Source organism: Vulpes vulpes, chromosome 6, assembly GCF_048418805.1.
Source record: "Vulpes vulpes isolate BD-2025 chromosome 6, VulVul3, whole genome shotgun sequence".
Classification (NCBI taxonomy): domain Eukaryota; kingdom Metazoa; phylum Chordata; class Mammalia; order Carnivora; family Canidae; genus Vulpes; species Vulpes vulpes.
The window spans coordinates 48,972,470-48,996,758 of record NC_132785.1 but is presented as its reverse complement, the minus strand read 5'-3'; the positions used below and the strand labels follow the sequence as shown (position 1 = coordinate 48,996,758).

General features: G+C 40.1%; 1 protein-coding gene across 28 annotated transcripts in view; it reads left to right on the top strand.

Moving 5' to 3' along the window:
* Positions 1–24,289, top strand: part of DOCK9 (dedicator of cytokinesis 9) — a 281,426-nt gene that overhangs the window by 49,278 nt on the left and 207,859 nt on the right. For 20 of the 28 annotated variants that reach the window (XM_026003684.2, XM_072760920.1, XM_072760923.1 and 17 more), the window contains exon 1: positions 16,983–17,729. The exons of the other annotated variants lie outside the window; for them this stretch is intronic. In XM_026003684.2, the coding sequence (XP_025859469.1) occupies positions 17,568–17,729 (162 nt within the window). In that variant the 5' untranslated portion in view covers positions 16,983–17,567. Of the gene's footprint in view, positions 1–16,982; positions 17,730–24,289 lie in introns of those variants that run through there. 28 annotated transcript variants of the gene reach the window in all.

The window sequence follows — 24,289 nt, the reverse complement described above, 5'->3', positions numbered from 1 at the left end:
CCATAGGCTCCCTACCAGTTGCCTGGTTGTTGTGCTCTCTTCCACATGATCTTTCTTCATGTAGCTTGTGCTAATTTGTCTGTATTCTGGTTAGCTGGAAGAGGTGATGGTAAGGTATGATATACTTCCCATTTAAGTACATGACTTTAAAGTTGTACACATCACAGGGCACCTGGGTGGCTCAGTTGGTTAAGCATCTGGCTCTTGATTTTGGTTCAGGTCATGATCTCAGGGCTGTGAGACTGGGCTCTGCACTCTGTGGGGAGTCTGCTTTAGGTTCTCTCTCTCCTTTTCCCTCTGTTTCTCTCCCTCCCTTTTTCTGTCTCTCTAATAATAAAATCTTTAAAAAAATGTTATACAAATCACTCCTGCCTATATCTCATTAGCCAGAACCTGGTCATGGAGCCATAGCTCCTGGCAAGAGAGGCCGAGAAAGGTAGTTTTTGGCTGGGTCATCGTAAGTTCACAAATACGGCTATTATTATACTGACGGGAGGATAGATACCAGAGTGAGGGAGCCAATCAGCAGTCTGACGGTGCTCATTCATATTTTGTATAAGGTTACAGTTAATAGTTTAATTGGAATTGAGGGTATTTACTGCTAATATTAAATATGCTCATTTAAAACTGGGAGGTTGAGAATTATAACACAGCAAAAGTTTGTAATTGACATCATTGATCTTTTTTCAGCATTGAAACACGTGGTGAACACACAACTGAAGTTTGTTACACAAATTGCGAAGCTGGGGCAGAAGACAGAAACCCACCTTGCTAAGTGCATTCTACTTCACTCTTTAGGAAATGGGCTGACTTCAAATTTTGCAGCAGCGTGGGAAAGTGACAGATTGGGGTCAAGGAGAGATAGTATGATGGGTCCCTGTTGATTGTTGGATGCGATCCAAACACATTAATATGGTTTACAAGGACCTACCTTCTTGTTTTACCAGCTCCTGGCATCTACCAGTTTCACCTGTGTTCTAGTCATACAGTTCCTTATTATTATTATGTGTTCCATATCTTCTAGCAACTCTGCTTGCCATTTCATTACCTATTTAAAATAGAAATTTGGAAGTGAAGAAAAGGAGAGAAAGGGCCCATAAATTGGAGGAGTGAGCCTACTTAGAAACACCTGTCTCTGGCACTTATTAAGTGCTCTGGTCCTCCAGGAGGTAGGTGAGGTGCTTCTCATTGGTCATCTCTCTTCATCCTCCCTGCACCCGGTTAGGGATATATTATTACCCATATTTTGCAGAGGAGGAACTGAGGCAGAGGTTAGATGACTTACTTCAGTTTGCAACATCCAGAAACTTGGCAGGACCAGGGATGTTGGCTGACTTCTGAGCCTGGATTTTTCCTAGCAGATCTTGTTTCTTTCTTTGAGAGGAAGCTCTGCTTTTGGGTTTAAGATGAGGATTAATTAGTAACTGCAGTAATATCTAGAGGCAATGGAATGTCCTTGAGCTTCAGAGTCAAGTCTGAGTTACACCTGCTGGGTGTGTTCCTGGTGAGAGCTCTTACCGTGATTACCAGTGAAATGACCTACTTTACTGACTTGTGCTGGGGAAAACTGGGGAAGGGAGGGAAGGAGCGGGCTTGGAGTAGTTTAACTAATGGGAATGAATGCTGCCTTGATTCCTGCAAATAAATGTTTCAGGGTTATATGAATTGAACAGTATTAAAAATGTGCATTTCCCTCATCCTGAGGATCTTCCATTAATCCACTAGATGGAGCACATGGTTTGAATATATTTGATGATTTGACGTTAGAAGAAAAGATGTGGTCTTCACTTTGGAGCAATACTGAAGACCCCTGAAGTTGGCCATACATTTTGATCTGTGGATTTTTTCCCCCTCTGTATTAACTATAAATGTTTCTTTTACTTAGTATTTCTGTGGGTCAAGAATGTGTGAGGTTTTTGGGGGCCTGACAGGCATCGTGGTAGAGTAGAAAGAGGTCTAATCTGGAAATCTACAAATGAGGGACTGGATATCCAGGATTCTGTGACTTTGGTCATCTTTAATGATATTTGAGCCTCAGCGTCTTCACTTGTAATATTATTGTACTGGGTGATGATATATATGATGTACCTTACAGATGTTGGGTATATTGTATGTTCTATGCCATCTCTTTAGATCACCCGTGTGACCAAAGACATGCCGGCTCCCCTTTTACCTGACTGAACTTGCAGCAGCCAGTGTCTACAGAGTGAAGCACCCATCAAATTGCAGCACTCAGAGTGACCTTTGATGTCATTTTAGTTCACTTGCCATTACAGTACTTCTGTCACTCACTGGCATTCCCGCTCCTGAGTGAGCACACCCTGGGGTTAGCATTTCATTTCTGCCAAATAGCCTGTTCTGCCTTAGGGCAGCACTGGTGATATGAAAATTTTTACATATCTGCCCTTCCAGAGCAGTCTGGATTTTGTGATCTTTTTCCCCCCCGCCCAAAGATTTATTTATTCATTAGAGAGAGAGAGAGAGGCAGAGACACACAGGCAGAGGGAGAAGCAGGCTCCCCGAGGGGAGTCCTATGCAGAACTTGATCCCTGATCATGGGATCATGCCCTGAGCCAAAGGCAGATGCTCAACTTCTGAGCTACCCAGGCATCCCTTGGATTTTGTAATCTAATCTGCCTTCCATATTCAGATTTTCTGTTTAAAACGAAAATTTTTAGGGGATCCCTGGGTGGCTCAGCAGTTTGGTGCCTGCCTTTGGCCCAGAGCATGGTCCTGGAGTCCTGGGATCGAGTTCCATGTCATGCTCTCTGTGTGGAGCCTGCTTCTCTGCTTCTCCCTCTGCCTCTCTCTCTCTCTCTCTCTCTCTCTCTGTGTCTCTCATGAATAAATAAATAAAATCTTAAAAAAAAAAACCTTTTAGGCAGCTTTGAACTTTCTAGGGGAATGTGTAATTTCACCATTCATAATTTCTGTTAATTTTTAATGAAATACACATCTGCTGAATAAAGACTTTCACCTAGGTTGACATTCTTGTTGGTTGCCAAGTATAAAAGTTTGTGTTATTTTGAAGCCGACTGTTCAGAATTCCTTTAAAATTATAGAAGTTTGGTATACTCAATGGAAAAGCAACAAAACACCAAGCTCACTTTAATTTATAGCCTATAAATTAATAAATTTTTATAGTCCCTCCCCTTTTGGTTGATAAAAAAGGCATAGGCGTAGTCTTTTCTTTCCCAAAGAGAGGGGTTTCCAGGTTTGATATATTTGGATGGGTTTTGGAAGCAGTTTTAACATTAGTAGATCATCTCCATTGTATCTTCATTGATACCGATAACAGATATTAAAAATGATATCTGGCTGCTTACTGAGCATCTTCTTGGAAGTTATACATATGTCTAGACACAAACGCTTCATTTCACTTATTGTGCATTGTGGTTTCTTATCATGATTTATTTTATATGCCTCTGACACTAGATTGGATGTTCTTTGGCTCTGGAGTATGTGCCTCCCCTTTCAATTGATGAAAAGGACCTAGCCCCAGCTACTCCTCTTCCTAAATAGAGGACCAGATCTATTTTAAGGAAAGAATATAACCAAATAAAGCACTGGAAGTTCATGTTCTCTTTCAGAGTATTACATTTATAAATACTTGATACAATTTTTAATTCCTCTTTATAATCAACATTATTATTTTATCTGTTTTAGAGAGTGTGTGGAGTATGGTAGGGAAGAGTAGGGTAGGGAGAGAAAGAATCTCAAGCAGACCTATATCTAGTGCAGAGCCTGATAGGGGCCTCAGTCTCAGATCCTGAGATCATGACCTGAGCTGAAATCAAGAGTCAAATGGAACCACCCAGTGCCTCATCAACATTATTAATGAAATTTGTGACATGCTGGAAAGAGCATGGACTTTGAAGTCAGGGAGCCTTGGTTCATATTCTGTATACGAGCTGTGTGACTTTGGTCAATGTAGTTTACTTCTCTGAGCCTTGGTCTTACAATCTATAATGGGAAAGTCATAGATGGACCCACTCTTATGGCTTAATGAATTCCTGGATAACATTTGAAACAATGTCTGTTAAATTCAACTTGTATTTCCCTTAAGCATAGTGTTACAAATTAGGATTCTATGGCAGAAAACATTTTTATTAAAAACTAAAGAAAGCATCAAATATTATATTTTTGAATTGTAGTAATTAATACTTTAAAAAACATCAATTATGAAAAACAAGACATTTATTTAAAAATCTATGTTATTATTATGTTCCTTTTTAAGATATTCTGGATGGATTTTTGGAGAAGAGTTCACTTAAAATATAAATACCCTGATTGGGTGAAAGAGTAGTTCTTTGTAGCAAGCATAGACATCATCCAGGAATAAACAAATGAGTTCAAAATCTAAGCCATTCATTTTAAGAAAAATTATTTTCCTGTCCAAATGCCTAGTCTAGTGGAGGGAGTGTTTCCATCTTTAGAAATCCCTTACTTTTACATTTTGATGGTATCTGACTTCAAGCATAATTTCAGTGACATACCTAAAGTATTTCATTGTATGGGTTGCCTATGGTCAGTCAGTCTTTGCTCTTTTGTAATGAGGCATCATCAGCCTGTCTGCCTTAGCAATGTCACTGTCATTAATAGGCATTCCTTAAAAAAAAAAAAAAAAATTCACATGAGGGAACATTCTCAGCTTCAAAACAGTACCTTCCTCTTTGATGACATTAGCTAGATGTGAATGCTGGTGCTGTCCCATTTGTTTGGTGTTGAACAGACCATCTTTCACTCAAGCTGGTCATGTCTTTTGCTGCACACCAGACCTTTTCTTAAGCATTTGAAAGAAAAGATGATTTTGTTTGCTGAAATGGTTTGGTCCTTAGGCATGCTATATTTATCACATGCAATTATATGTATGTCTAGACACAAACGCTTCATTTCACTTATTGTGCATTGTGGTTTCTTATGATTTATTTTATATGCCTGTGACACTAGATTTTCTTCAAATATTTTCCCTAGTCTTTTTGTTTCACAGCTTCATTGAGGTATAATTTACATGCTGTAAGGTTTATTTTTTATTTATTTATTTATTTATTTATTTATTTATTTATTTATTTATTTATTTATTTTTTATGATAGTCAGAGAGAGAGAGAGAGGCAGAGACACAGGCGGAGGGAGAAGCAGGCTCCATGCACCGGGAGCCCGATGTGGGATTCGATCCCGGGTCTCCAGGATCGCGCCCTGGGCCAAAGGCAGGCGCCAAACCGCTGCGCCACCCAGGGATCCCCATGCTGTAAGGTTTAATTTAAATTTTAAATGTTTAGACTGAGGGTCGCTGGGGAAGGAGGGGGGCTGGGGGGACAGGGTAACTAGGTGATGGGACATTAAGGAGGGTATGTGATGTCATGAGCACTGGCTGTTATATAAGACTGATGAATCACTGGGGTACCTGGGTGGCTCAGTGGTTGAGCGTCAGCCTTTGATTCAGGTTGTGATCCCAGGGTCCTGGGATTGAATCCTGCATCGGGCTTCCTGCAGGGAGCCTGCTTCTCCTTCTGCCTGTGTTTGCCTTTCTCTCTGTGTCTCTCATGAATAAATAAATAAAAAATCTTAAAAAAAAGACTGATGAATCACTGACCTCCATCTCTGAAGCCAATAATACATTATATGTTAATTAATTGAATTTAGATAAAAAATAAATTTTAAATGTTCAATTCAACATTTTCAGTAAATTTGCATATTTGTGCAGTCATCACCATGATCTCATTATAGAACATTTTGGTCAGCCCCAAAATAAATCTCATGCCCATTTCCAGTTCCTGCCCTAAGCTCCAGGTAGCCACTAATGTACTTTCTATCTCTATAAATTTGTATCTTTTTTAACATTATAAATGGAATCATACAGCATGTGCCTTCACCTCTGGCTCCTTTTACTTAGCTAACTAATTCTGAGGTTCATCCATGCTGTAGCATGTGTCAGTACTTCCTTTTTATTGCCAAATAGTATTCCTTTCTGTTGTCTGGATAAAACACGTTTTGTTTATGCAGTCACCAGTTGATGGACATTTGAGTTGTTTCCACTTTTTCATTACTGTGAATAATGTTGCTGTGAACATTTGGATTGCATCTCTGTGTGAACATGTGCTTTTGTTTTTCTTGGGTGGAGACTTAAGAGTGGAACTACTAGATTATGTGGCAACTCTTTGTCTAAAATTTTTCGGCACAGTTACGCTGTTTGCCACAGCGGCTCTACCAGCATTGTATTAGGGTTCCAGTTATTCTGCCTCTTTCCTAACACTCAGTATGGACAGTCTTAAAATTTTAGCCATCCTATTAGATGTGTAGTGGGGTGTCTCTGAGTTTTGTATTTCTTAATAATGTTGAGCGTCTTTTTGCGTGCTTATTGACCATTCTCATTTTTTGGTGAACCTAGTGTTTTAAAACGGTTTAGACCCTAGTATAGCATAATAGTTAGGGTCCAGCCAGGAAACAGAAATTGTACCAGTTATTTTAACAGAATTAAATATGAAGCATTGTTACTAAGTATAAAGTTGCTCAGTCGGTAATTAAAAAGGTAAAAAAGAGATCATTAACATATCATAGAGGTAGTGGCTGCAGGAAGCAGCCATGCGCTTTGGGGTTGGGGGGGACCAAGGGATGAGATTGTGTTACTAAATCTTAGAAGCTTGAAGAGGAGGTGCCCACAGAGCTGAAACCAAGACCTCTGAGGAGTGGGGGCTGGGCAGCTGGCCATGGTTTCTGAGGGGGGTGTGATGTGGCTGGGTCTGTGAGTGCTGGGCAAACAGCAGACGTGATTCAGGTGCTGCGTGAGAAGGAACTGCTGCTGCTAGGGTAAAGGGGTGTTGCGGGGTGACAGGAGGAACCCAAGCCTGCAGGAAAGCAGCCACAAAGGAGCAAGCTCCTTTTCCTCTCCCAGGTTTGCAGGCTCCCTCTGGTGCCCCCTGGTGGTGAGCCCTGCAGGGAGTCAACTGGTAAAGCAGAATGAGGTGTGTATCCATTCCCTGCTAGCATCACAGAGCTGTGTGACAGGCTGGGCCTGGTGCCTGGAGACAGTAGCTAAATAATTGTCACAGCCCACCCTTTTGATCACTCAGCACGCAGACCCACCCCCTACGCATGTCTGAACCTCCATAGGGCAAAAATGACTATGTTTCAGCCTAACCGAACTCAAAGGAAGGTGTTCTCACTAGCTCCTCAAAACAGGAAGCTACAACATCTCATTAGTCATCCTATCTGTCTTTGGGAGAAAGTCCTATTCCCATTTCTGGACTTTGTTCATTAATCCTTAAATTCAATTGCAGTCATGCAGGAATATATGCTACCCAGAGTCCAAATTATAGAGTCAAGTTCCAAGAACAATGCTTCTGTAAAATATGATGAGGGCAGCCCGGGTGGCTCAGTGGTTTAGCACCTGCCTTCAGCCCAGGGCCTGATCCTGGAGCCCTAGGATCAAGTCCCACATCAGGCTCCCTGCATGGAGCCTGCTTCTCCCTCTGCCTGTGTCTCTGCCTCTCTCTCTATGTGTGTTTCGTGAATAAATAAATAAAAAATTTAAAAAAATATGATGAGAAGAAGGAGAAGAAATTGGTAACACCCCCCCCCCCCCCCCAACCTTCAAGCAACAATCAAGAGGGAGATATGCAATGCTGTTGCAGGGTTTATTTCTCTAACTGGCCATTTGGCAGTGATTGATAAATTTATATCTTTACTCTCCTATTTCTCCTGTTACTCATTTCATGTTTCTTTTGCTTTTGGTCTAAGGAGACATTTGAACTTGTGGAGTACTTCTTTCCAACCCCCGCCCCATGGTTTATCAGTACTGCTCCACATGATGTCATTGTTGGTTGCAATCCTTCAGTGGTCCTATGAGGATGGGTTTCTATGGAAATCTTGTTTGCTTGTAACAAGGTCAAGGGATGGCAATCATGAGTGAGATCACTTATAAAACTTAATTTTTAGAGTTGTTTAGAAGATTAAATGAGACCTCGTGACTGAATTCTATCACATTGTCTGGCATATTGTTAGATGTAGGTCCATGTAACATACTCTATTAAGGATGTGCCCAGTACTCTTTATATAATGTTTTACTTTACATTTTAAAAGAAAGAGTTTACATTTAAAATGTTAATCTCCTATATGGTTCAGGTGAGTGGAATGACTGAAATAGAGCCAGTTCTATGATTTGAATAAAATTTCAGATCTGCTGTTCATGTTCTCTTTTCCTCCCTCCTCTGACTTTTTCTCTACAGGCTATTTTTCTTTCTTGGATTTTGAGAGCCTTGTGGCTAAAACAGAGATGAAAATTGTGTGGGAAAAGATCTATAAAATACATTTCTTTATTTTTGGATTAAGTGAATTGGGGTAGATGAGTCAGCCCTCAGATCTGGACCTTGCCTAAAAAAATGAATGAGCCAAAGTTATAGAGCAGACAAAAGGTTTCTGTTAAGTGCTCTGTAAACTTAAAGCAGAATAGCTTGCTTGCTGAAGAAATCATCTTACCATTATCCTCTGTACTTCTGGGAATTCGCTGTGTTGGGCATAGTGATATGTTTTGAAAGATAACTATGTGAAGGGTAGAGTGCCTTCAAAAGAAATTCAGCTTTTTTATAGGTGTGCCCCTGATATGTCCTATTTTTTTTTTAGACAGCTTTATTGAGATACAATTCACATACTATACAATTCACCCATTTAAAGTGTACCATCCCGGACACCTGAGTGGCTCAGAGGTTGAACGCCTGTCTTTGGCTCAGAGCATTATCCTGGATTCCCAGGTTTGAATCCCACATCGGGCTCCTTGCATGGAGCCTGCTTTTTCCTCTGCCTGTGTCTCTGTCTCTCTCTCTGTGTCTCTCATGAATAAATAAATAAAATCTTTTTTAAGAAAAATAAAGTGTACCATCCAGTGGTTTTCAGTATATTCAGAGTGTTTGTGTATCCATTACCATAGTTATAGAATACTTTTATTACCCCAAATGAAACCCTGTCAGCCTCCCATTCCACCTACCCACTCCCTAGCCCTCGGCAACCACTGATCTACTTTCTGTCTCTAGGTCTACTTGTTCTGGACATTTCATATCAACAGAATCATATAATATGTGATCCTATATGACTAGCTTCTTTCACTGGACATAGTATTTCCACATTGTAGATTGTGTCAGTATTTCTAATACTTTTCTTTTTATTACTGAACGATATTTCATTGTATGGATAGACCACATTTTGTTTATCAATTCATCAGTTGATGGACATTTGGGTTATTTCTACTTTGAGGCTATTATGAATAAGACTGTTAACATTCATGTGTGAGTTTTTGTATGGGCATATATTTTCAACTCTCTTGGGTATATAATTAGGAGTGGAATTGTTGTACCGTATGGTAACTCTGTATTTAACTGTTTGAGGAACTGCCAGATTGTTTTATAAAGCAGCTGCCCTATTTTTCATCCCCACCAACAGTGTATGAGCAATCTAATTTTTCCACATCCTTACCAACACTTGTAATTATGTTTTTTGTTTTAGCCATCCTAGTAGGTATGAAATGCTGTCTGATGGTTTCGATTTACGCTTCTCTGATGACTTTTCATTTGCTTATTGACCATTTGCATATCTTCTTTGGGTCCTGTTTTTAGGTGTTAATTGATTGTTGGCAATATCTGTAATCTGTCGAATTCTTAGGTGGAGAGTAGTTTCCCTGAAAAGTTTCTTACTTTTCCGACTGAGTGAAATTCACTTAGGCATCAGGAAATGTTTATTCGAGGTAACATTCATCTAACACACAGTTACGGTTAAGTTATAACCCAACTAGAGGCTGTATATGAGAGTGAATCTCAGGAGGTCATGAATTTTGTGTCTTTGTAAAAAGAAATAAAAAACTCCTAAGGGCTCAGAGAATAGAATTTTCTGAGCCTTCTAAGTAGGGACATAGATCTACTTCCTTTTGACTTGATAAGAAGATTAGAGAAAGGAGTACATATTTTTTTTGAGTCTGTTTACTCTGGTTTTTCAAAGCCATAGGAATAGTTCTGTTTTCCTTCCTATAATTTGGGGAGGTAACCATTGCAATATCTTTATTTCTTATTATTCACATTTTGATTAACTGAAAATCCAACTATATATTGAAATAGTTTTTAAAAAGGCAAACAGATTTTATGTTTAATTTTTCCTTTTTATCCTAAAGAAGCTTTTTAATTCTTTTTTTTTTTTTTAAGATTTTTTACTTATTCATTCATGAGAGACACACAGAGAGATAGACAGAGAGGCAGAGACACAGGCAGAGGGAGAAGCAGGCTCCATGCAGGGAGCCCGAGGCGGGACTTGATCCTAGGTCTCCAGGATCATGCCCTGGGCCGAAGGCAGGTGCCAAACCGCTGTGTAGAATCCGAATTTTAGTCTTTCTTTTCACATATAAGAACAACTTTTCAAAAGCTGTAACTCCATCTTAGAAGCACAAAATTATTTCATGAGTGCATTTGCCCAAGACTTACGCTGTGTATCTTTTCAGTTGTTTTAATTTGGTATACCTTGCCACTAAGTGATCTTTTCAGATGTTTCCTCAAGTAGAATTTCCTTGAAAGAGGCTGGTGGAGGCCAAGAGGAGTCTGTGAGTTCTGATGTCATTGTGCCATTGTGAGTTTGCTCGCCTTTGTTTTTAGCTCAGTGTCTCATCTACAGCTGGATGTTGGTACTTACTGCATTCATTAGGATCTGCACCATTATCAGCCTCCATCCGCTGGAGTTTAGTAACCCATCCTCAGCCAATGTTTTCAGTGAGGAGTTAAAGCTTTGCAAATAGGTGAGCTCTTCTGGCAGCTTCTCATATTTGACAGGATCAACATTTATGGATTTATTGGTTTTTCTTCAAAGAACTAAGCTCCCTCAGAAACTATGATTTTGCTCTGTAACCTCCCATAATGGTAATTGAAGTTCTGACTTTGCCTGCAGCTTCCTGAGCTGAGGGATAAATCAGAACCTATAAACTCTGTTGGTTCTCTCATTTCATAGTTCTCGTTGAAAGAAGTGAAAGCTCTATGAATCAGGAATTTATATCTCAGCTATCTTGTTTCTGTGAAAATACGTAGCTGGATGGGTTTTTCTATTGGGGTTTTCCATTACCAAGTGGAATGAGGAAATAGAATATAAATATTATGAAGCCTATTCCTTGGGTGTTTCTGCCCTTTGTGTGGACCACAGTCAGACAAGGGGAGTGTAGTACCATCCTGGTTTTCTGTTATTTCATTTCTTCCTGGAAGTCATAGGAAAGCAGCCTAGTAAGTATATTGTTTTTTTTTTCTTTATTTATTTATGATAGTCACACACAGAGAGAGAGAGAGAGAGGCAGAGACACAGGCAGAGGGAGAAGCAGGCTCCATGCACTGGGAGCCCGACGTGGGATTGGATCCCGGGTCTCCAGGATCGCGCCCTGGGCCAAAGGCAGGCGCCAAACCGCTGCGCCACCCAGGGATCCCTTTTTTTTTTTTTTTTAATAGCAGTAAGATATATATCTATATATCTGTATCTGTATAACATAAGATTAACCATTTAACTGATTTTAAATATTCAGTGGCATTAAGTACATTTTACAGCCTAGTTTACCATCCATGTTCAGCACCCAACACCAGACCTTTTTCATCATCCCAAACTGAAACTGTACCTAATAAACAATAATTCCTCATTCCCTCTGTCCCCACAGCCCCTGGTAACCACCATTTTGTTTTCTGTCTTCATGAATTTATCTATTCTAGCTAAGTCATTTAAGTAGAATTGTACAGTATTTGTTTTTTTGTGTCTGGCCTATTTCACTGAGCATAATGTCCTCGAGGTTTATCCATGCTGTAGTGGGTGAACGGGCCATCCTTCCTTTTTAAGGCTGAATAATATCCCATTGTATGTACATAGCACATTCTGTCCATTCATTTGTTGATGGACACTTAGGTGACTTCCACCTCTTGATTATTTGAATAATGCTGCTATGAACATGGGTATACAAATATCTATTCAAAACTCTGCTTTTGGTTCTTTTGGGTATCTACTCAGAAGTGGAATTGCTGAATCATGTGATAATTCTTCATTTAATTTTGTGAGGAATCACCATACTCTATTTCACGGTGGCTGTATCATTTTATATTCTTACTAGCAAGTAAGTTGGTTTTATTAACCCCAACTTTTCTTCCTTTAGGAGTTCTGTTTCATTTTATTTTATTTTATTTTATTTTTTTCTGTTTTTTTTTTTTCTGTTTTATTTTAAACGCTGCTTAACTTGGTCTTCTGCCTGTAAAAGGAAGATTCTCTAATTTCTTTTGAGAGACTCTGGTCATCTCTGGAAAACCACTGCCCTCCATTCCGTTGAGCCAGTCTGGTTGCTTCCACTCCTACTTTGTCACTCATGTATATACCAGCTGTTCAGAGCACCCCACAGGGACGACTCACCTCCCTAATATTCTAGCACCAACATGGAGACACCTGTGTAACTTTGTGTTCTCCACTTTTTTTTTTAAAGATTTTATTTATTTATTTATTCATGAGAGACACAGAAGAGAGAGGCAGAGACACAGGCAGAGGGAGAAGCAGGCTCCATGCTGGGAGCCTGATGCTGGACTCGATCCTGGGACTCCAGGATCACGTGCTAAACCTCTGAGCCACCCAGGGATCCCCTGTGTTCTCCACTTTTGAGAACATTTAAATACTAGTTGGCAGGAGACTTGGCTCAAGTATTTTATGTAGTTAGGAGTTTAGAGATACATTTTTAACAAAATTAGTTTGTTTTGCCAAGCTCTTGGTGGGGGGTGTGTGTGTGTCTAAAACTCCCGTCTGTGCCATTGCCCCTACTCCCACCTGCCATCTCTCTTCATCTCAAGGTAACTGGTAGCGGCATTTCCAAGTGTTTTGAGGTGGGGATGTTAAATGATGGATAAATTTAGATATGATATAAGTCTCCCTTCTCTCTGACAGACTCGACGTTTATGTTCCTGAAACACACAATGGTAGGAGAGTTCACTTTTTCCTTATTTTTAAAAAGATCCTTACGTATGTGATAACACTTCCTTAATTTCCCTTACTTAAAAAAACAAAAAACAAACGTTTTCTAATGGTCATTGCTTAAAACCTCCACTCCTTCTTCACCAACTATCTTAACTTCCTTTTCTTGTTCCACAAAACTCCCTTTTCTCTTTTTGAATAATTTTTTACCAATATAAGTAACTTGTAATTTGAGTTTATTAGATCTTAAAGTCTCACATGCTTGAGTTTTGTGTAAGAAATGCTGAAATTTTTAGAAGAATACCTCACTTTATAACAGGGAAGAAAAAAAATAATTTGGGGCAAAAGATGGAGGAGACAAACCTTATTGGGCATATGGTATATACCAGGCCCCATGCTAGACGCTACTTAACTTTGACTATACTGATTGAATATAAATATATAAGGAGTTGACAGGCAAACTTAGATAAGGTTTCTTTGTTCAGCAGAATTCACTGCACTGAGAAATGTACTATGGACTGTCAGGGATGAAAATAAGCTCTTCTTATGGACTGGACACCCTAATGGCGCTTAAATAGAATGTGATGTATCATTATTATGCAAGATTTTTATTTCAGCCACTATAGAATGGAAAGAATTCCTCTGCCTTCCCGGCCTCCTAAGGTAGGACCCAAGGTCTGACCTAGGTAAAAGACTTCTCTCCATTGGAGATACAATATTCTAGTTTGTAGTTTTAGATTTTTTAGGTGTTACTTCAGATTCTAATTTATGCACACTTTTTTTGAGAGAGTATGAAGCGAATCTACTAGTCAAACTAATTTGACCTTCAGAACATCCTTAAAACAGACAGTTGGCAAGGAGAGAGCTGCAAATGGGAGTGGCAGCTCTAGATGGATATGCTCTGGGGCAGGGGCTCAAAGCTTGAGACCTATTTGCTGTGGTCTCTGTGGCGAAATGGCTGAGGTTTGTCATGACCACTGGGTGGGGCAGGAAGTTTAGTTTACCCTAAACTTACTGTGTGCAGGCTTTCTGGTGCTTTGTATATAGCACGGAGCCTTTTTCCTAGGTTAAAATGCGCACCCTGAGGGCAGCCCCAGGTACCTCCCTTGGTCTGTGGTTTGTGTATTCCTGTGAAGTGGGGTCAGAGCAGAAATCCAAATTATAAATTCGTAAGGAAGGTGGCTGTTTTGAGCTATTCAGTAAGTTCTTTGTGAAGTATAAAACAATAGTTACTGACACCTGCACCCCACTCCTGTTTTTAGTAACAGCGTTATAGAGATATAAATTCACTGTTGGGGCCACTCCACAGAAGCAGGATGGGCCTTCTCCTTGCCCCCTTATATCCCACATTTGCTTTGGATGTTGTGATGAGAAAGGTGGTGTGAGGAGGTTCATTACTCATGTAGTGAAGCTCTCTGAGGAGAGCAGGGCAGCTCCTAAGCAGGTCCTGATCCTGGTTTGAGATTTCTGTAGTGGTTAGCAGGTGGGGACAGAGTGAGGGTTTGAATTTCCTCCTGGGACAAAGGAGGGAGCCACCTGGAACTTCCTTTCAGTTTGGCCAGATGTGGAACAGAAGGGAAAAGAAGAGGGGAAAAGCTTAAAGCTGTTAGTAGTAAGACATCAATAGTAGAGCCAGGCTATTTATTCACAAACCAAAGAACTCACCTGTTTAAAGTGTTCAATCCAGTGTTTTTTAGTATATCCACAGACTGTATACTGTGCATAGATAGCATATATGTTAGAAACACTGTCCAATTTCTGAACATTTTTATTATTCCTAAAAGAAGTACTGTGCCCACTAGCAATCACTCCCCATTCCCTGGCAACCACTAATCTATCTTCTATCTCTATGGATTTGCCTATTCTGGACTTTTCATTTAAATAGAATCCTATTATATGAGGTCTTTTTGTAACTGGCTTCTTTCATTCTGCATAACATTTTCCAGGTTCATCCATATTGTAGCACACATCATTACTTCATTCCTTTCTATAGCTTAAAAATATGACATCATGTAGACATACCATCCCAGTTTGTCATATTAAAAGATGATTGATGGACACATGAGGGTGAGGTGGTGATAGGAGAGTTGGGTACCATTATTAGGGGAGGAAGACATGGATTTGGAGCTCAAGATAGAGACAGGGGTGGACATCTAGCCTTGGGAATTGTGAAAATTAGAGGTCACATTTAAAGATGAGAGAGTAAATGTGATCTCCACATTGAAATACATACCTGTAGGTAGTTGAACTGGTTGCCAATAGATATCATACATCTCCATGTCCTCTGATGGAATTCATGGAAGTTATCCTTGTAAACTAATCCCAGATCATTCTGATGCAGAAAAATCAGTGAAACCAAATACACATTTGAATGATTCATTTTGTCATGCTTCTATTAGAATGAAACTCATTTTTGGTCTTATTGAATCCTTTGCTCTAAATATTTTCTGTTGTTTTCTTTGCCCACTAATTTTGTTGGTTGGAAAATGATTAATATTTGAAACTGATATAAGTTGCTTAAATGCTTATTAGTAGCTCCCTAGGAAACATTTATTTTTCCTCTGAATGATTGTTAGGAAATTGTTCTATTCTGTCCCATTGTTTTAAATGTTACCTTGAGAGTTTTAAAAGTAATTCAAATAGAATATACTAGCAGCATCACATTTTGCTTGGTTATCATTTATAATCCTTTGTAAAGTTCAAACATAATCTTTTGTATCTTAAATGATATTTCCTGGCTTCTGCATCCAGGATGTCTAAAACAGGTAGTAACAATAATAAATTAAGTTTAAATTTTTAGGTGCTAACTTTATTGATATTCAGTGAGCTATTATTTTTTAAGTTGTTTTCCTTGCAGTACAGAAGTTAAGATAGATGGTGAACATTTGGAATTCTCAAGACAGATAATTTAACCCCTGTGTCTGGTGTTTTATAGTCTACAATATTGTGTTTCTGTGTAGATGAGTTTCCATGTTATTTATCTGCCAGCATTGTGATGTTACATGAAGACTTGGCTTTTCTGATGTCAGGATTTTGGTGTAATCTTTGAACACTGTAGCTCTGTTTTAACAGAGTTGCTTTTCTGAAGCTGAGTGCTCTAGACCACAGATTATTTTTTCCTGTGGCCAGTATCTTTACTCCTCTGATCTCTGTGGCTTTTAGATAAACCTTGCATAAAAATGCAGGAGAAAGTAGAAGCCTAGGTTTTTGCTTATCTCTGGGGCCTAATAGATATACTAGCCATAAAACCCAGAAATTTGGGATTATGTGACTAGTATTCTCTAAAGATCTGCTTTTGTTACATTATATAGGTTTCTGTTACAAACTCAGGTACTCAATCATTATAATTCACTCTAACTTTGAAATCTGTAGATAGAAAATGAAAACCATCTGTTGCCTTGTGAAATAAGGAAGAATTCAGAACAGATCTTAAAAGAGCAGTAACTTTTCTCTAGATACATATTGTGGGTGGGAGGGGTTTTCCTGTGTTCATCATAGTCATTTTACATAATTTACTTTTCATTTTTTTAGAAGGAAAATGCAAGAGTCAGCTTAGTATTGTATCAGTGACATGCTTTCCTATGTAAGCCATCACCAAAGACACCCAGAGGTAGTATAGTGTTACTGAGTTCATTCTGCAGTGGAAGGACCTGGATTACTTATGCATCTCAAATAATAACCTTGTTGACTGTGGGATTTCAGCGTGTGTTTACCATCACGTGCTAGAGCCCTGCTTCAGAAGGTGTATGTCCTAGCCTGATCGGTTAACGCTTTGTGCATGTTCTCATTTGCATCTTTGGGTACCAGAGATGGGAGAATCGTATTAAGCAGTGCAAACTTGCTAGCCCTCTCTCTGGCAGAGTGGAAGTGGGCAGAAGTCAAGATTGACACAGCAATTTTGTGTTCCCTTGTGATTTGCTGTCAGCAAGCTGTTACCCACACATGCAAAAGGTTGTTTGAAGTGGGCTTATCCATGTTTCCATAGCAGCAGTCATCTTAGTGATTTCTCTCATTTTGGGGCTCCCCCTCCTTTTGCTTCTCTGTTCCTCTCGGATGCAAGATTAAACAAACAGCATATTTAGGTCAAGGAAAGAGATGTTTGCTAATATAGATGCTGGGCTAAGCATTCTGGGAGAGTGATTCCTTGCAGCAGATGAACATTCTTTGTGCGTTCCAGCAGCATCTGCAGCAGGGTGGCTGTCTGGCACCATTTTTTCATTTTGGGCAGGTTCTGAGATTCAGAACAATCCTAAGCAAATCACAGGAGATGGCAGTTTTCCAGTAACCACATGTAAATCTTTGCTTATTTGTTCTTTGGTATTAATAGGGAAGCGATCTACTGGAAAAATGATACTTTAAAGATTTTGGTGCATCCGAGGTGTGTCATCTGGTTTTTGCACCACCCCTCCTGTTTGAGCCTGGATTTTTTTTTTTTTTGTCAGGCAGTTGAGCAGGAGCAGATTCTAGTGCAACAGCTCAGAGCTTCCCTTCTGTTCTGGTGCCGGCACTGCCTGTCATGAAGATGGTACAGTGGGAGCCTGCTCAGAAGAGCCAAGGAAGATGATGTGGAAATGGAGCAGAGATTGCTAGAAATCTGAACATCCACACCTTGGGGATGGGTTGCACTACTAGTGTAATTCTGTTTAAAGGCATCCGCACCGTTTTTGAAAGAAACTGTGCTTATATGTGCAAACAGCAAGGAGAGAATAATGCCCTTGAATATACGGCATACCATTGGACAAAAGAAGACTCAGAACTATTAATCTCCTCCTGTCTGGTAAATGCTGTCTTGCTTCATTAACAAGTAGTTTGGTGATGTTAGAATAAACTTATCTTGACTTATAAAGTAAATGTATTTATTAACTTCAGTATGCTGATATGTCTCTAGCCTGGGTGAATAAATGGGTTAATTAAGTGGCCTTAAGTTTAATTTTGAGGTGCCTGTGTGTATGTGTGAGAATACCACGCATGGTATTCACCAAAGCTTAAATATGTATAGAGAGAAGCTGGAGTACGATAATTGATTACAGATTAGTTTTCTAAGTTACCTTTATGAGCTTACACGTTCTTGGTATAGTCTCAGAAATAACGTATGGCAAAGTATGTATTTAGGGTATTCTAGATTGAACCCTCTGCTAGTGATAGTGAATTATTCAGTTCCTTTACATCTCAGTCTTTTCCTTGGCGAAATTGTCTTAAAAATGGCTTGTGGTCAGTCCTCCCATTTAGAGGGAAGGAATTTAAAGGGAGCATGAAAAAAACTGTAATGAGAGTGAGAAAAATATTCATAGTTTTATTATTTTAAATCTGACGATTTATAATGTTTTGGAGTGAAGGCTCTTGAGAGTAAAAGAAAGCTTAGTTGACACTTGTGTGTTCTTTCCTCCCCTTACGAGGCACGAGGAGGTGTCGGGTCACAGATGGGTGTGCTTCTCCATGGCCTTCTCACAAATACCAGGCTCGTGAGGAAGCTGCATATGGGTCTCCTCTTTCCTCAGGATGCCTTGCCATTTCTCCTTCTGTTCTTATCACAGTTTTTTTTTTTTTTTTTTTTTTTTTTGTCAAAACGAGTGAGAATAACACACGTGGGAGTTTCTGCGTGTGAGTCTGGCCAGCAGCCACTGGGTATGGTGAGGGCGAGGTGTGTGGAAACCCCGAATCCGTTCCTGGTCATTAGGCTGCCATCTGACACGGAGAGGGAGTGCCAGCAGGCCACATGCACCTCGGGATCAGATCAAGTCACCCCAGCCTTGCCGGCACCCAGGAGAGGATGCATTTTGTAGAGGGTCTTATGTGACATTAGCTCTCAAAACACTCTGGAGGAAGGGAAAGAGAGCATCATTTGAGCATCCGAATGCATTTTGGAAGGCAGTATTATTTGTGGGTTTGGAACTTAAGTGAGGCTGTTTTAACTATTAAATATTTTAAACTCTAATGTATTTTGGAATATGCTTTTGAGAACAACTGGTATCAGAGAGTAGAAGGACTAGCTCATTACAGAGTCTGCCCCATTAGGTATAATCCATAACCCTGACAGCCTGAGGGCTGCTTGGCCAGGAATGGCAACACCTCTCTCATGCTGCCAGCTTCTCCCTCAGGTCTCATGGACCTGTCTTGGGTTAGCCCATCTTTGATAGACTCTGCTTGTTTTTCTTTTTCTTTTGTGGCACGAGAGAGTAATAACCTTACAGGGGCTTTGTTGGCATGCTGGGACAGGATTTTGAAGCACTGCTACTGTGTGTTGGGTCAGGTGCTCTCTGCCCACCACCCTTGCTTGCACCAGTAGACCGAGAAAGACGTGACTGTGCATATATGTGGCTGTGGTGCTGTGGGTGGGAAGATGCACCCTCTCCCTCCAAACTGCTCTCTCTGCTTCTGTCCTTGACCTTTGACCCTTTCCTCACTGGCAGACAGTGGTCCTTTGAGAAGAAAAGTCTGATGGTCACACCTCTACTCAGAGTCACATCCAGAAGCCTTCCTGTGGCCTCCAGGTCCATCCCTACACACCTGCTGCCCTTGTTCTCCTGGCCACTCCTCTTTGCTTCTCGCTCTCCTTATTCATCACTTCCCTTGTTCTCTCCTGCTGGACAACTGCAGCCAGGCATTTACCTGGTTCACCCCCAGACTCCTGCAGGGCTTGCTCCTGATTTCCCTTTCTCACTGAGGCTTCTTTGACCACTGCTGTAATCTTGTAGCACCCAAGCACAGCCTTCTCTGAATCCCTGGCTTCCTAATAATTATTTTCACCTGAGATAGTTAGTCATGCATAGTAATAGTAGTTAATAGTGTTATTTACCATCCTTAGCAAGAATAAACTTCCATTTTTAAAAAAAATTTTGAACTTTTTATATAAAAATCATTTTAGACAGAATAAAATACCAAAAATAGAGCAGAGGGCCCATATTTCCTTCACAAAGCTTTCCCTAATTTTAACAAATGACAGAACCATAAAGAATAAGCTTTCTGATGGCTGGGATTTTTGTCTGTTTTATTTGCTGTTCTGCCCCAACAGCTGGAACAGTGTGTGAGTTGTAGTAAGTGCTAAGTTAATAAGTGAATTCTGATAAAATGGTTTTATGGTCCTGAACTTTGAACTTGGAGAAGCTGTTGAGAATTTAGGTTATAATCATTTATCCTAAAACCAAAGTCTTTTTTCCAAACATTTTTATAGTTTCCCCTCAAACAATAACTGGGTCATTTTCAGTAATCTCCACTAGAGTTATACTTTTCAACCCTTCTGTCCTGGAGCTGTGCCAAGAAGTTATGTGATTCAAGGCCAAACCTTCCCTGGGTTTGCTGTGGTTATGACTGACAATTGATGATACTGTCTTTGAACAGTATCCAGACTAGCTCTGTTGAAACCTGTCCCATGGCATTGGCATTTGAGGGCCTTCTCGTCCTTTGGTGTGAGCCAGCCAAACCCTATCTTAAGGGAATCCTGCCCAGTGGTACCTCCCATGACCCCCTCTCTGTGCAAAGGTAGGCTTGACCTGCTCTTCAGGCAGATGTGGGCCTGTCAGGCTCCTCCACCTTAGTTAGTAGGGTGGCTACCCTACTTGTGGCTCTGCGTTAACTGTTGGCAGGTCAGAGCTGTATTTACCTGCGCCTTAGAGTATAACCCCCACTCTGGCCATGCAGTGCATACTAAATCTTGTGGAAGAAAAGGAGTAATATTCATGAAGATTAGGGCTTAAGGCCACCCAGTCTTTGAGAGACTCTAAATATCCCAGGTATCTGTCCATGTATCTGAAACCCACATGGAGGGGCACTGGGGTGGCTCAGTGGTTGAGCATCTGCTTTTGGCTCAGGTCATGATCCTGGGATTGAGTCTTGCATCAGGATTCCCTCAGGGAGCCTGCTTCTCCCTTTGCCTGTGTCTCTGCCTCTCTCTGTGTGTTTCTCATGAATAAATAAATAAAATCTTAAAAAAAGAAAAAAGAAAAACCCACATGGGTGGACTGCTTCATTCTGGCATCAGCAGAATTGCTCCTGAGCTAAGCTTTGTGTTTTTCTCTTGGCCAAACTGAAGGGCATCATAAGAAACATCCTTATGAAAGTGATGTCTGCTTGAGGGTTTTGTTGCGGACATTGCTCCTTTGCTTTTGGATCAGCCGGAGGCACTGTGGTGTAGTGGTTAAGAGTGCACCTGGCTGGCTCAGTTGGCCGAGTGTGCGACTCCTAATCTTAGGGTTGTAAGTTTGAGACCCATGTTGGGTGTAGAGATTACTTAAAAATAAAATCTTAAAAAAGAAACCCTGCAGGGCTTGATCCCAAATCCACAACTTGCTAACTGTGTGACTTTGAGCAATTTACTTAACTGCTTTGTTCTTCAGTTTCATTATTAATGAATAGTGAAATGGATCTGCCTTTAATGAAATGCAGATAATAACGATACTTTCCTCATAGGGTAATTAAATGAATGAATATGTCTAAAGTCCTTAGGATAGTGTTTTATATATAAGTTAGTGCTAATTGTTACTATTATCATAATTATTTCTATTTTTTTAGTGTTCTCTTTATGAGAGAACACTTTATGAGGGGCCCCTTTATGAGGGGCCCTGGAAGTAGACTTTTTCTCTCCATACTCCTAATGGTTGTGCTTTTCTGAAGAACTACTCTGTTTGTATTTTATATACATTAAGATTCATGTAACTGATCCCAGCCACTTTTTCAGTTGACTGTTAAAGAAAGCTTAGATCTACACATGTGACCCAGTTCTAATAGATATTTAGGCTATTTCAAAGTGATTTTTAAATGATTTACTTATTTGAGAGAGAGAGAGAGGGAGGGAGTAGGGAGGGGCAGAGGGAGAGTCTCAAGCAGATGCCTGGCTGAGCAGGGAGCCCTATATGGGGCTCCATCTCAGGACCCTGAGATCATGACCTGAGCAGAAACCAAGAATCGGACGCTTAACCAACTGAGCCACCCAGATGCTCCACTGATTTTTCTTCTTATTGCTCTTAAACTTTGCTTCTTACTTTCCTCTATTACTATTTTATAGCTCTTTCTCATCCACTTATTAAATACTTTTTATCTTATTTTGTGTGTATTTATGTAAATCACTTTAAATCCTTTTGCACAAGGCAGAGTATAGATTAATAAACTAATAGAGAACTTCAGAGTGAAGAAAAAGCATTTGTATGATCATTAAGGTTGTCTCTGAACCAAAAATCAGATGTGTCTAGTGCAAAGTTTAGCTTTGCAAGGCTGCAGCTGTGGGATCTTGTATAGGAAGGTTCTTTTTATATCTAAGTGGCATGAATCAGCTCCGTGGTGGATAGGATACTGGGAAATGGGCTTATCTGACATCTGGGGCCAACTGAATTTCAATTATACCATACCTAAATTTTGACCAGTAATCCTACCACAATGGAGGGGCAAGGCTGAGTGAGGATGGTTTCCCAAGTATAGATTTTTCTTAACATCTCCCTTTTCTAAGTAGTTGAAAATATTAGTTCAGCTGATTCCAGAAACAACCTGGAATGCTTCTGTGTGCTGAGCTCTGGGTGTACAGAAGTGAGGAGGATGCTCAAGGCCCCATCAAGGAAGGGCCAGCAGAACTCACAGGGCCTGTCAGAGGGCATGAATGCACAGTTTAGCCCAGTCACCTTCCGTGAGGAGGAGCAGCATGAGCTGACATCATATACCTGTAAATCCCCTTTTTCCTTGTCTGTGAGGGTGATAGGCCCAGCTTTCTTGAGCAGGACTTGACCTAGTTTTACTCAAGCCAGTAATATAATATTCCCCTCTCTTACCATGTCTGTGGAAGACGTGAGGAGCTGTGGGGTATTTCTTTCTGTACCATTCTGTCTTTCACCTGTTGTAAAGGGAGTGGAAGAAATTGCTCACTTCTAGCCCTGATGGCAGCTAGGACCCTGTCAGCAGCCTCATGGCAAGCAGTCATGAAGGCAGACTGTTGGAAGTCACAAGGGGAGGAAACAAACTTTCTGTCTTTAATTTTTTTCTTTCTTTCTTTTCTTTCTTTCTTTCTTTCTTTCTTTCTTTCTTTCTTTCTTTCTTTCTTTCTTTCTTTTTTTCTTTCTTTCTTTCTTTCTTCTTTCTTTCTTTCTTCTTTCTTTCTTTTTTTTTTAGATTTTATTTATTTATTTGACACAGAGGGAGCACAAGTAGGGAGAGGAACAGAGGGAGGGGAAGAAGCAGACTCCCTGCTGAGGAGGGAGCCTGACTTAGGGCTCAATCCCAGGACTCAGATCATGGCCTGAGCCCAAGGCAGATGCTCAACTGACTGAGCCACCCTGAGCACCCCAGTCTTCCATTTCTTTTGTGATGTGATGGGGAAATAAGGGATAATTTTACCCGTTGTAAATTAATATTTAATTTTTTTGCTTCCTTAAAGCTGTTAAGTTTTTCATTTTTTTTTAATTATAAGATTTGCTGCATGTCTTCAACTTGTTCTCAGCCTTTATTACAGTATAGAATTTTATCAGACCACTGTAGTCACTCCAGGCTCAATAGTCCTTCTGAATAGAAGACACCTATTGTCATATGTGCACTTTGCAGAGGGAATAGAGTTGGAAGGCAATATGCTGTCTGGCTTATAAGAGCCTGCAGTCCTGCTTGTGCATGTCTGTATGTCTGTTTGGAGGTAGGGATGGGGGCGAAGGGAGAGGACATAAGTGATGAATCTGTAACAAGTGATAAGTGAGAAATTGTTTAATACCTGTCAGCTTGACACAGAGAGGAAAGTGAAGGCTGGATCTTGATTATTTTAGGTGTGCCCTCATAACTTTTTCTTGCACTGTTGAGAACTGTCTTGAGGTATAAGAAAGCAGAAACCTGCGTGGCTGCCTTCTGGAACACTCCTTTGGTTCTGGGTCTGATCACTGGACTGTGTCTTTTGATAGGCTCTGTTTTCTATTTTATTTCTAATATCCTTCCTAATGATGCCCAGTGGGTTTTGTTTTTGTTGCCTATTTGGATGACAGCAGTAAATTGGAGATGTTTTCAAGGAATGGTCAAATCTGCTTTGATTCCTAGATCCATTTCCTGCATCTTGAGATTGCACTGCTTCGTTGAGGCTGCTTTTTGTAAGTGCAGCCAGCATGACTAGCATGGAAGAGTATTTATTGCACTTTTCCCCAATGCTTTATTAAAGTTTCCCATATTATTAATATGTATTAAATTTCAAACAGGTGATTAACATTCATTGTAGATGCTAAGCATGCTGTGTTCAGTTCATAGAGGTAACCACCGATTTAAACATTTTGAGACAAAACCTTCTGGTATTTCATCCATCCAGAGCATTTGTTCATAAAAAATATGTAATTATTTTGAGTTGCTGTGGACTAAATTGTGTCCCTCTCAAAATTCATATGT